The sequence below is a fragment of the Dipodomys spectabilis genome, unplaced genomic scaffold (assembly GCF_019054845.1).
Source record: "Dipodomys spectabilis isolate Male_0828 unplaced genomic scaffold, ASM1905484v1 ptg000108l, whole genome shotgun sequence".
NCBI classification, from domain to species: Eukaryota; Metazoa; Chordata; class Mammalia; order Rodentia; family Heteromyidae; genus Dipodomys; species Dipodomys spectabilis.
Window position 1 is genome coordinate 17,857,346 of NW_024870785.1, and position 13,634 is coordinate 17,870,979.

A 13,634-nucleotide genomic window follows, 5' to 3' on the forward strand; every position below is an offset into this window, starting at 1 on the left:
GGCGCGGTGGCCGCGGCGGGCAGTGCGTGGCGAGGTTTAAGTTAGGTGCTGTGCGGGGCAGAGCGCCCGGCTGGGGGGGGGGCCGAGCAGGTGCCGGGTCCCCTCCATCGGGGTGGGGGGGGGGGTGCGCTCCGCAGACCCAAGCTCATGACTTCTCTTGCAGCGGCGGGCGAGGCGTGAAGAAGTCCGCCGACGTGCGGGAGGTGAGGAGGCCGCGCGTGGCAGGGTCCACACCCGCGTCCGGGGGTGCCGGCTCCGCCACGAGTTCAAGACCCAGACCCGGCTCCAGAGCGAGCACACTTGCAGCCACCCGTGCCCTGGGACCCACGCGGCTGGCCGCGCACCCCGGCCTCACCCCGGCGCAGAGTGGGGGTGGCCACACAGCCCAGTCCGTCCCGACGTTTATTTTCCTTCCCTCCCCTTAAGCAGGAAGGCGGGGAGGGGGCAGATTTTCTACCACGAAGCCTCTCGCGGGAAATCAAACACCACACACTACACCGGGCCGGTCTCCTCTGCAGGCGTGTCCCCCCCGGCTGGGGTACCCACCCCGGTCCCGGGTCAGGATGAGCCGCGGGGCCACCGAGTTGGCAAAGTGACTTCCACGGAGCTCCGCGCGCGCGCCGGGACCCCGCCCTCCCCGGGGCGGGGCCAGGGGCGGGGCCTACGAGGGGGCGGAGCCTGCGCGGGGCGGGGCCACCTTGGGAAGGCGGAAGCCTCCAGTCTAGAGACGGACGCAAAACCCGGTTCCGGATTACACGTTCTCTGGAGCGGGGCGCCGGGAGACGGCAGGCGGGAAAACCCGGCGCCCGGAAGCCCTTGCTTTCTTTGACGCAAAGGCTCGGGACTTAGCCGCCGTCTGCCCGAGAGCCCGGCGAGAAGCGACCCCAGACGGAGCCTCTGGAAGCCCTGCGCCCGGCAGCCTCGGTCCTCCCTGCCGCCGTACTCGTGGCCATGGAGTGTCCGCACCTCAGCTCTAGCGTCTGCATCGCTCCGGACTCCGCCAAGTTCCCCAACGGCTCCCCGTCGTCCTGGTGCTGCAGCGGTGAGTGCGGTCCCCGGGAGCCGGCCGGCCGCGCACCCGAGGCCCCGGCTCTGCCAGGCCTGCCGTCGAAGGGCCGCGAGCGGGCGGGCGGGCCGCGCGCGCGGACGCGGGGAGCGGCGAGGGCGAGCGAGCGGGGTCCGGCGCGCTTGAAGAGGAAAGCGGAGGAGCGGGGGGGGGGGGGGGGGGGGACGCGGCGAGGCAGGCGGGCGGGAGCGGATGCGGCTCCTTTGTTTCCCGCGGCCCGACGGCCGGGCCGGCGCTGGAGAGGCCCGTGAGGGACGGCGGGGGGCCCGCGAGCGCGCCGGCGGGCCGGGACTCGAGGCCGGCGCCCCCTCGCTCCGCCCTGCGGCGCCGGGGCTCTGCTCGCCCCCCACCCCACCTCCCCCGGGGGGGGGGGGCGGCCACACGTGCGGCGGGGCCCGGCCGGGCGCTCGAGCCTGCGCCGGCCTCTCGACCCGGAGCCGGAGCGAGCGCCGCTGCGCGCGGACGCAGCTTTGTCTGGGCTGCGGCGCGCGGGCGCGGGCGCGGAGACCCCGGGGCGGCCGCGGGCCGCGGGCCTCGGCCCGGCTTGCGGTTCCCTGCCTGCCTGCCTTCCTCCCCCCCTCAGAGCCCCCCGGGAGGGCCCTCGGAAGCCGGGGCGGGTGCAGTGGGAACCCCGGGGCCCCGGAGGTCGGAGCCCAACAGCTGCTTTTGGAGCAGACGCCTCGGCTCGAGTTTGATCTTTTTTCTGAGATCATTTCAGGACCCGCTTTGGGGCAGGGTGGACATTTCACGAGGATTGCCCAGTGGGTCGTGTCGCCGACGCGGTTCCGAGGTTGATGTCAGGTGTGGGAGTAACTTAAGGCGTTTCAACTCCAGCTCAGTGCCTCCCCCCACCCCCTCCCCCCTGGAAGCCTGGGGGGGGGTCCCCTCATTGTCTGATCGGGCGACTGGGGCGCGCACCGGCCGCCCTGCTCCGGTTACTTCCTGGTAGGGCCCTGGTGCCGCCGCTGCAGCCTTTGTTTATTAAAATTTAAACTGATCACTGGTAGCTGGTGTGTGTGTGTGTGTGTGTGTGTGTGTGTGTGTGTGTGTGTGTGTGTGTGTGTGTGTGTGTGTGTGTGTTCGTGTCCTGGGGGGGGATAGTGTCAAATTTGAATTGTGTACTTCAGAAATCTTACTCAGTTTCTAAATAATAAAAGCCGCGATGCTATTGCTTTAGCCGGGTGACCTTTTTTTTTTTTTCCCCATTGTGGGTCGAGCTGGGAAGATGGTACTTTTAGGGAACGCAGGAACACTTCTGACAGGTTATTTCTTAAAGGGCGAGGGTGCCATTGGAGAGACACAGAAAGCCACAAAGGAAGATCTACTCCAGGATAAGGAGTATAATAATCGCCGTTTCCTGGAGCTCTCAGAAGTTGGGTCTTTTGCTTGCCTTTGTAAAGTCAGCTCGGTTTCTCCTACTCCCTCCCCCCCACCCTTTCCCTCCAAGCCTTTAAACATTAACCAGTTAATTCGCTTTGCAGGCCAGTATTGAAATTCTGTGGGCTTGTTTTTGAGGCAGGGTCTCCTTATATATCTGGCTCAGACTGGCTTGGAAAACTTGAGTGACACTGGTTGACCTCAAGTTTGTGATCTTCCTGTCTCAGCTTCCGTGAGTACTGGAATTACAGGAATCCACCAAGCCTGGTCAGTTCTTTTTGTGAGGCTGCTGAAGCTGGTGTACGTGAACTCTTTACCTAAATACATCTTCAGCCGTGAATGTTGAGCCTGGAACAAAAATAAGGTGAATCAAGTTGTGTCATAAATTGGTTGTTTGCTATAGCTGTAATGCTACAATTGTAGCTTATTATTTTTATTTCTTCCAAGAAAGTTTTTTTTTTGGGGGGGGGGGGACATGACCAAAATGAACACAAGGAAAAGCAAGGCATGGTCGTTACTGTTGCTCATCTGTAGTAAGCTACAGGAATACAGAGTGAACAACACTCAGCCTGCTTCTGGTTTTCTTGATGTAAAATCACATCAGGCTTAAAAATGGCTTCACTGGGCACACGAATCTAAAAGAAGACAATAATTATGCAATGGCAGATATCTTGTCTGTCAGGACTTTCACTTGATGGTGGAATAGAGGTCAGAAAATCAGGAGGATGGGCTGGGAAGGTGGCTCAGTGGCGCTATGGCTTAAGTGGTAGAGCACTAGCCTTGAGCTGAAGAGCTGAGGGGACAGTGTCCAGGCCTAGAGTTCAGGCCCCATGACCGACCCAAAAAAAAAAAAAAAAAAAAAAAAGGAGGAATTTACTAAGTTAAAAAAAAAAAAAGGAGCACAACTGAGAGGTTTGTGCTGATAAGAGTCAGCTAGTAATGTTTAGCCCTAAGGGAGGTGGTGATTTTTGTCCAAAGGGTATCCTGAAACGAAGTTGGCCTCTGACAGTTGCTTGAATTTTACAACCAGTAGCTAGCTTTGTGTGGGGTTTCCTTAGTCCACACCCTTGAGTTTGAACTTATTTCATGTGGGCCTCCCATTTTAACCTGTGGTTGGTATATCTACTGTTTATATTAAGCTTGATCTTGTTCTTGCCTGGCTGTTGTTTCAGTGATTAAGTGATTAGTAAATCTATGAGTCCTTAACTAGTTCATCATCCTAGAAAGTCATGCATTGTGGCATTTCCTACCTTCCCCCCGCCCCCCAGCCCTTTCAAATGTATATTTTGATAGGGACTATGAATGTAGCACTCAATAATATTGTGCTTGATGATGAGTTGGGTTTCTTTCTTTCTTTGCTTACCATTTGAGTCACAGTGCTGCTTCTGGCTTTGTCTGTTTATGTGATACTGAGGAATTGAACCTGGGACTTCATGCATGCTAGGCAAGTACTTTACCACTGAGCCACATTCCCAGCCCACGTTGGATTACTTTGTTATTAAGGGAGGAAGAGAATCCTTGTTTTGGCCTGTGGACAATGAGAATAATGCCCCCCCCCCTTTTTTTTTTTTTGAGAGTTTGCACTTTTGTCTCCAGTGACACTGCCAAACATGTTGCGAAAGGCCAAATCAGGGCTCAGCTAGAGAGTAGAACTTACTTGGACAAGGACTGTTAACTTGAAGTGTCACTTTCACTCTATGTGGGAGAGAGGGGGAAATGGAGGGAGGGAGAGAGAGAGATTTTCCATATACAGGTGCTAAGGGTATAAACAAGGCAATTTTCTCTGACAGTTGAGAAACTGCTATATGTTATCCAAGTAACAGGTGTGTATTACAGGTCAGAACATCTTTGTAAAGAGGACTCTGAATAATTAAATATCTAAAGCCCATTAAATGGAGCCCAGAACAGACTGGCTTTATGCTGAATTATGTTTTACAAGGAGATATAGAACTCAACAAGATTAGGGGGGGAAGGGGGTAAGAAGTAATTATATTGCAGACTTAACTAGAGCGTCTTATCTATGGAAGGCACTGTGTATTGGGTTATGTAATTGGATAATCAGACTTTGGTTTCAGAACTCCTTTACAGGTCTTAATATTTCTGAGAACCCAGGCGTTTGTGGCTTATATCCATTGTGTGGCTTACATCTACTAATATTGCCATATTAGAAAATAAAATAGAGGAAATTTAAAGATAAGTATCAGTTTACTTACAAGAAACAATAGATCCAGTGCTTTCTAATAATATAAATAATGGAGATCATATAAAATGGTTTTCAAAATCAAAATTTAGTGGGAAGAGTGCCATTATTTTTTTTTTCTCTCCTTCCTTCCTTCCTTCCCTCCTTCCTTCCCTTCCTTCCTTCCTTCCTTCCTTCCTTCCTTCCTTCCTTCCTTCCTTCCTTCCTTCCTTCCTTCCTTCCTTCCTTCCTTCCTTCCTTCCTTCTTCTTCCTTTCTTTCTTTCTTTCTTTCTTTCTTTCTTTTCTTTCTTTCTTTCTTTCTTCTTTCCTTCCTTCCTTTCTTCCTTCCTTCCTTCCTTCTTCCTTCCTTCCTTCCTTCCTTCCTTCCTTCCTTCCTTCCTTCCTTCCTTCCTTCCTTCCTTCCTTCCTTTCTTTCTTTTCTTCTGGTCATGGGGCCTGCACTCTGGGCCTGGGTGCTGTCCCTCAACTCTTTAGCTCAAGGCTAGTGCTCTACCACTTGAGCCACAGAGTCACTTCCAGCTTTTTCTGCTTATGCGGTGCTGAGGAATCAAACCCAGGGCGTCATGATTGCAAGGCAAGCACTCTACCACTGAGCCACCTTCCCAGCCCCTATTTTATATTATTTCACAATTATTGTTCATCTCAAGCTGGATTCTCTATCTTGCTTCTATATTTAGTCTCTGGGGACATCTTCAACTATGATGCTCAGATCTCATCACAGGTGTGAGCCACTGACAACTGGCCCTTAAAGTAATACTTTAATATCATTCATGAAAATAGTTTGACTTTCTGGATACCCTGAACTCTTTGAAAAGGTACTCGTTCAAGGACACCAACTTTTATCAAAATAGCCTTAAAAAATTAGAAAACATGTTAGGCCTTACTTTAAAACTGGCAACATTTCGTATTCCTTTCTAGAGACTTGGGGTTTGGAAATGGGGTTTTAGTAAAATAAAACTCATAATCTTGAAAAAGTTACTGTTTAACCTAGTTGGGGGAGAGACAGGAAGCTAAACTGGTTAGAAGATAAATCCACATTGTGGTTTAAGGTAAATGTTGAAAATAGCAATCTCCTAATAAGGTAAAAACTGATTTTTTTGGTCTAATCATTGCTAACGGCATTCTAGTTAAAATATAAGAGTTTTAAATAAAAACTGGGGCATTCTCTCAAGCTTTTTTGTTACTTGCACATACCAGATGTTATTTTCAGAAGCAAGAGCATGGGCAGTCCTTATTTTTGTGGATGAAAGAATCGAAATAGTAGAGCAAAAGAAGGGGGACACTGGGGAACAGCAACAACATGAAAAAGCAAACAAACAGCATTGCTTTAAAAAATGCACTGAGTGAAACTGTCTTCATAACCAAGGAAAGCCAAAGACTAAGTATTTGGACTTCAAGGGTTTACATTAAGTAGCTAGTTAAACTGGGACTGTTTTAAATAGCAAAGGCATGAGAATTTTTTTCCCTGATTAATTTTTTTCTGACTTGAGGGCACTTCTTTCAAGTCTCAATACACCCTGGCCCCCTGGTATTATTCTATTTGTAAAAAGTGAGTTTAGATCAGATAAATGTTCTACATTTGTGTGGGGATAGATACTTGAGGTAAACTTTGTCTTTTAAAGATCTGTTCAGTAGGCTGAGATGCTAGATTATTGGTAATAAATTTGTAATGCAACAATGAATTTGTGATAAAGGTAAGAAATCACCTTGATGATGGAGTGAAGTGGTGGGCTATTTTGTACTGTATTTTCTCTTACCACTTACATTTAAAGAAGACTAGTTAGTCCAGTGGATTTGGTTTTAAATAAGATCCTTTTGTTCATTAGGTCAAATGCATTTACAGTTTTTAAATGACATTCTGTGATCTATTAAGTGTAATGAGACACTCAGTAAAAGGTGCTTAATGAATGAGCTTCAAGTTAGACGGTGGCTAGGATGTGTCTCTGACTTCACGTGGAAAATAAATGCAAATTAAGTGACAAGCCACCTCCCAACTCCACTACTAGTCCTCATTCTCTGTATTTTAGCCAGTAAACTTGAGCTGGATTGCCAGCAAATGACCACTTACAATCTTGCTACCACAATGAATTTGTATTCTTTTGACATTGAGTGGATGTATTAGGTGTAAATGAGGATAGAGTAGTTTAAAAAAAAATCAGTGGACACATCTTACTTAACATAAATTCTGAAGATTGGTATTTGAACTTTATGTTCTTTTCTAAAGGATTTAAGCTTTTCGAGTGGTTGTAAAGCTCAAATCAAATGGAGCTGTCTTTCTCGTGTTGTGGGCCCTAGTCCTCAATCTTTAAGCAGCCTCATCCTGTTCCCACAGTCGGAATATTTAATTAGCAGTAGATGTGAGAGACCTGGATCTTAAAATGTGCTCTGTGTGTGTTTGAAGAGGCTTCATTCAGTCCAAGGCCTGAGACTCCCATTCTGTTCTGATGATCAGCGGTTATTTTCCAAGTAGTATATTATATATTAAGAATGCCTCTCATGGACTAAGCAGAAGAAAGGATGGGGATTAGGTAGGAATTAGTTCTTTCATTTGTTTTTCAATTTTTCATTTATCCACAAAACCATTCCTTCTCATCATTCTTTGCTTTTACACCATTAGCCTTAGGCTTTACACCATCCTACTTTTTCCTCATTGAAATTTATGCAATTTCCTTCTCTATTGGAAAAGAAAAGATTGGTTTTGGGTCCTTCAGAATAGATTTAGAAATACTTATGCTTTCATAGTGTTTGTAGCTCAGCGAGTAATTTAAATTCCGGTTTTAAAATTTAATTGAGTCCCACTTCCATCAGGAATAATTTACATGCCTGTTTCGCCTTAATCTTCTTTTTTTCTTTTTGATCATTTCCTCTTCTTTGAGCCTTGTGTGGTTTTCTAAATGTACTTTTCCCTTCTCTGAAGAAAAAATAAAGTTGTCTCTGATTAAACTCCGTTTCTTAACTATGTAGATATGTAGAGGTTTGTGTTCAGCCTGAGTATGGGGATGGATCTAGTAGATGGTTTCTTGAGTGTTTGAAGTGGAGCCTGTATACTGAGCAGTCTGGTTTAGTGTTTAATGCTTATCCAGCTCCTCTCAGATAGGAGAGCAACTGCATTTTAGGTGTTCAGTAGAGCTTTCCTGGACAGATGGCTTATAAGGAAGTGCTTTGATAGATTCTCAGTGGGGGCCGGTACTTTTGGGAGGGCATACTTGTGATGAAGCTTACCTTGACTGACAGTGTAGCATGCTGAGAACAGCATGAACAGTAGCAGCTTGTTTATCTTACCTACTCTTGCCTTGTAGCAAGACCTTTCAAGATGCTCAGAGATTTCCATGTAGTATTCTGTTTTGGAATGTAGGTGTGGGTAGATATCTGAGGCTGAAAGGGAATTCACCTAAAAAGTTGTGCAATGTAGTGATATCTTGAAATTTTTAGGGATTAGTGAGTGAACTTTGGCTTAGAAACTTGTAAATAGAGACCATCTTTTCATGGCTGAGAGTGTGCAGATGCTATTCTCTCCGGTCATTCCAGATGCTTTCTCATCTATTCATTTACTGAGTAGGAGGAGAACTGAGAACAACGTAAAGTAACTTCAAAGCGGCTAGCTAGCATTTAATCCTGACTAAATTAATTAACTACCCATCCTTGTGGTTTTTCCTGTTTTATACATTATGAAACTGAGACAAAGAGTAAGAGTTGCTTAAGATACCTGGGGTATTAAAGACAGTCCAGAGCTTGAGCACAAATACTACATGGCTTAGAGCTGGCCCCTCTTTAAAAGCCCTGAAGGACTTAAGGTGTTTGGAAATACGCTTGAGATAATTTCTTGGGAAGATTTTTCACATGAAAAATTAAAATTCCACATCTTAACATTTACTCTCTTATTTTTCTCTGACAGATGACATTTTAATTTATTTTCAAATTAAACACTGTTCACCACAATTAGCTAACAAATTTTTGTAACTTTGGTCAAGATGATTCATAAAATTTTAAGGATAAATGTTATAAGAAAACCTCATTTGATGTGAATGATAACTAGATCCTGGTATTTTTCATGATAAGATACAACTTACCTTGAAAAGGAAGTTTAGATCAGAGAGACAAGCCAAGGTTTTAGTGAGGAAAAGCTTTGCCTTGTCCAGAACACTTTAAAGTTGAGAATACTTTATGTAAAAGAGATGAGTGGGCTGGGAAAGTCGTTTAGTGGTAGAGCGCTTGCCTTGTAGGAATGAGGCCCTGGGTTCGATTCCTCAGCACCACATAAGCAGAAAAAGCCAGAAGTGGCTCAAGTGGTAGAGCGCTGGCCTTGAGCTGAAGAGCTGAGGGACAGCACCCAGGCCCAGAGTTCAGGCCCCATGACCCACCAAGAAAAAAAAAAATAAGAGAGAGAGAGATACCAGAGACTAGACAGTGGCATAGCCCATATGGCAGGCTTTATTTACGCTGCTGGGTCTATTGCTCCCAGGTTAAGTTAGCTGCTTTTATTTTTGAAGGTAGGATCTTAGCTATCTTTGGTAGTAGACCTTGGATATAATCAGTCAGTTACATCTAGTTGAGAGAGTGTGTGTGTGTGTATGTGTGTCTGTGTCTGTAAGCAGGCACACACACCACGTGCACACATGCCCATGCATGCATGTGCTTTTGGCACCTTGGGCTTGAACTCAGGCCCTGAGCATTGTCCCTGAACTTTTTTGCTCAAAAGTAGTGCTCTGTCACTTGAGTCACAGCTCTACTTCCAGCTTTTTTTTTTTTTGGTGGTTAATTGGAGATGAGAGTCTTATGGACTTTCTTCTCTGGCTGGCTTCCAATTACAATCTTGAGATTGTAATTGGACTCCTGAGCAGGAAGGATTACAGGTGTGAGCACCAGTGCTCAGTTTAAGGGATTTTTTTTTTTTGGGTCCGGTCGTGGGGCCTGAACTCTGGGCCTGGGCGCTCTCCCTCAGCTCTTCAGCTCAAGGCTAGCGCTCTACCACTTGAGCTATAGCGCCACTTCTGGCTTTTTTTCTTATGTGGTACTGGGTAATCTAACCCAGGGCCTCATGCATGCAAGGCAAGCGCTCTACCACTGAGCCATCTTCCCAGCCCCAGGAATTGTTTTTAAAGAGAATATTTTTTATGTGTATACTCTTTGAGACATCTATGTTTTTGTATGTTCAGCATATAATTTTGTTGCCATTTTTCTGTTTTCATTTTGTACAACTCTTAATTCTCTACTAATAAGCCAATTTATCTCATTTAGCAAATTCTAAATCAAAGTCTTGTTAAAGGGAAAAATTATTTGTTTTAAAATTTGGTATTTGACTTCCTTGATGGAATTTATTAATGTGCTGGCAAATTGGAACCACGAATTGGAAGTATAACTGGGAAGAAAGCTGCTTTGAATGTTAGTTATTACACTAATCTAATTTTTGTTGTTGTTGTTGTTGTTCTGGGGCTTAGACTCAGAGCCTGGGCTCTGTCCCTGCACCTCTCTGTGTTCAAGGCTAGCACTTGAGCCACAGCGCCATTTCCAGCTTTTTCTGTTTATGTGGCACTAAGGAATTGAACTAGGGCTTCATGCATGCTAGGCAAGCAAGCACTCTTACCACTAAGCCACATTCCTGCCCCTCATCTAATTTTTTTGTAGGCTGAAATTCACTGTTTGGACATAGTAAATTAGTATCCTCAATATAGCTATGGGTATAGTTAATTTAACTTTTTTTTTTTTGCTGGTTGTGGGGCCTGAAATCTGGGCTTGGGCACTGGCCCTCGGCTCTTCAGCTCAAGGCTAGCGCTCTACCACTTGAGCCACAGTGCCACTTCCAGCTTTTTCTGCTTATGTGGTACTGAGGAATTGAACCCAGGGCCTCATGCATGCAAGGTAAGCACTCTACCACTGAGCTACCTTCCCAGCCCCTTAATTTAACTTTTGATACTTACTTATTTGTTTATTATTGTTTGCCAGTCCTGGGGCTTGAATTCTGGGCCTGGGTTTTGGGCATTGTCCCTGAGCTTCTTTTGCTCAGGGCTAGCGCTCTACCACTTAAGCCCACAGCATCACTTCTGCTTCTGCTTAAGTGGTGCTGAGGAACCGAACCCAGAGCTTCATGCATGCTAGGCAAGCACTCTACCACTAAGCTACATTCCCAACCCTGATATTTATATTTATTTATTTTTTACAAGTCATTTATTGAATTAGCTACATACAAGGAACTGTGGAAGTCACTGGAAATACAGAATCACTTTGATAAAGAATTCCTTTCAGTTGAGTCCCTTTCCTCACTTTTTTTATTGTTGCTGGTGCAGGAGGTTCTTGGAGGTGGTTTGTTGGGTAGATGAGGGAGAAAGTTCAAAAGGCAGGGATTTTGCTTTTGCTGCTGCTAGGTCAGAGGTTCTTTGAAAACCGCTTTTAGGCAATGTACCTTGTTGATGCCAACTAGTCATATTTTAAGATCTACCAATTGTATTGCCTGTGAAAGTTAATTGCAGTCTTTCGGTTGCAGAGCTTAAAACAGATTTCCCCTTCTGAAGAAACACTGATAACACTGCTTTTACAGATGTATAAAATCCAAATGAGTTTAGGAAGTCAGTGTTGTATTTTGAAAACTATGTTTGAAAATAAATGTGAAAGACATAAAAGTTTGTAGTTGTCCTAAGTGTTGGTGTTAACTGGATGTTTTATAATTAGTTTAGTGGTAGCTAATTTAATTTTTTTAAGGCCCTTTGAGGGGAGAATTTTAAAGATAAAAAGATAAAAACCCTACTACACACACATACACACACGCACACGCACGCACGCACCTGCATGATGAATGCTGTCCCTCAGCTCTTCAGCTCAAGGCTAGTGCTCTACCACTTGAGCAACTGTGCCACTTCTGGTTTTCTGAGTGGTTTATTGGAAATAAGAGAGTCTCACAGATTTTCCTGCCTGGGCTGGCTTCGAACAGTGATCCTCAGATCTCAGCCTCCTGAGTAGCTAGGATTATAGGCGTGAGCCACCAGCGCCCAGCTCTGCTGGCAGTAATTAAAATTTTTTAAAAAGTAATTAAAATTTGTTTAAAAAAAAATATATATATATATAGAGGCCGGGCGCTGGTGGCTCACGCCTGTAATCCTAGCTACTGAGGAGGCTGAGATCTGAGGATTGCGGTTCGAAGCCAGCCTGGGCAGGAGAGACTGTGAGACTCTTATCTCCAATAAACCACCAGAAAACCGGAAGTGGTGCTGTGGCTCAAGTGGTAGAGAGCTAACCTTGAGCTGAAGAACTGAGGGACAGTGCCCAGGCCCAGAGTTCAAGCCCCACGACTGACCCAAAAAAAAAAAAAAATTTAATTACTTTTTGTTGAAAACTGCACTGAATGCTAAATGTTCACCTTTACAATAAACAAATACAGTAACAGTAATTCATACTAAAACAAAACATACTTCTGATAGCCATTTTTTTGGGGGGGGGGACAGTTTTAAAGTTTTCCTTTTGTCACAAAAACAGGAATGTACCTATACAAAGGCTAAAAATAGACCATCTTTTTTGTTTTGTTTTTGTTTTTTGGGTCCGGTCATGGGGCCCCTGAACTCTGGGCCTGGGCGCTGTCCCTCAGCTCTTCAGCTCAAGGCTAGCACTCTACCACTTGAGCCACAGCGCCACTTCAGGCTTTTTTCTTTTTGCTTATGTGGTGCTGAGGAATTGAACCCAGGGCCTCAGGCATGCAAGGCTAGCGCTCTACCACTGAGCCACCTTCCCAGCCCTAGGCCATCTTTTTTAGACAAAAATCTGCCTATATTTTTAAAAAGATAAAATCAAAAGCCTGGCACTGGTGGCTCATGCCTGTAATCCTAGCAACACAGGAGGCTGAGAATTGAGGAAAGAAAAATTGAGACTCTTATTTCCAATTAGCCACCAGAGAATAAGAAGTAGTCTGTGGCTCCAAGTGCTGGAGCTCGAGCCTGGAGCAAAAAATCTCAGGGACAGAGCCCAGGCCTTCGGCCCAGCCCTATGACAACCACTACCACACCACCACCAACTAAAAGACATACTCAACTGGATGAAGACCATATTCTGCTTTGGAATCAAATAGCTTTATCAGTGAGCCATTTTCCATTCTTTCTTTCAAGCTCTTGGCTCAAGCTTTTTCACTCACAGCTAGTGCTTTGCCATTTGAGCCATACCTCTAGTCCATGTTGGTTTTTTTTTTTTTCTTTTTTCCCCTTTGGTTATTTGTGCCTGCTCTGGCTTTAAACCTCTGTCCTCAAACTTCAGTCACCTCCTAAGTAGCCGAGTGTACAGGCACAAGCCACTGGTGTCAGGTGCTGTTTTCTATTCTTTTTTATTTTTTTGGTTGGTCGTGGGGCTTGAACTCTGGGCTTGGGCGCTGTCCCTGCACTCTTTCAGCTCAAGGCTAGCGCTCTACTGCTTAAGCCACAGCACCACCTCCAGTTTTCTAGTGGTTTATTGGAGATAAGAGTCTCAGGACTTTCCTGCCTGGGCTGGCTTTGAACTGCAACCCTCAGATCTCAGCCTCCTGAGTAGCTAGAATTACAGGCGTGAGCCACCAGCACACAGCTTGTTTTCCATTCTTGAGTAGATTTTCTGTCCTTTTCTTTTTTCTTTGTTTTAGCTAGGTTGAAGATACCCCTGTTTGTACAAATCTGCATGCCTTGATCTGCCCTAAAATCTTTTTTGTCAGTTGTGGGGCCTGAACTCTGCTTTTTCTGCTTTTTATTTTTATTTTTTGGGTCCGGTCGTGGGGCCTGAACTCTGGGCCTGGACGCTGTCCTTCAGCTCTTCAGCTCAAGGCTAGCGCTCTACCACTTAAGCCACAGCGCCACTTCCGGCTTTTTTCTTTTTTTGCTTATGTGGTGCTGAGGAATCGAACCCAGGGCCTCAGGCATGCAAGGCAAGCGCTCTACCACTGAGCCACCTTCCCAGCCCTGCTTTTTATTTTTAAAAAGGCTGTTAAGCTGGGCACCTCACACCTGTAATCCTAGCTACTCAGGAGGCTGAGATCTGAGGAT

General features: G+C 45.9%; 1 protein-coding gene across 1 annotated transcript in view; it reads left to right on the plus strand.

The window, feature by feature from the left end:
* The first annotated feature begins 657 nt into the window (after positions 1-657).
* Positions 658-13,634, plus strand: part of Usp3 (ubiquitin specific peptidase 3) — a 78,391-nt gene continuing 65,414 nt past the window's right edge. The window contains exon 1 of the mRNA XM_042687839.1: positions 658-1,042. Within this exon, the coding sequence (XP_042543773.1) occupies positions 952-1,042 (91 nt within the window). The 5' untranslated portion in view covers positions 658-951. The remainder of the gene's footprint in view (positions 1,043-13,634) is intronic.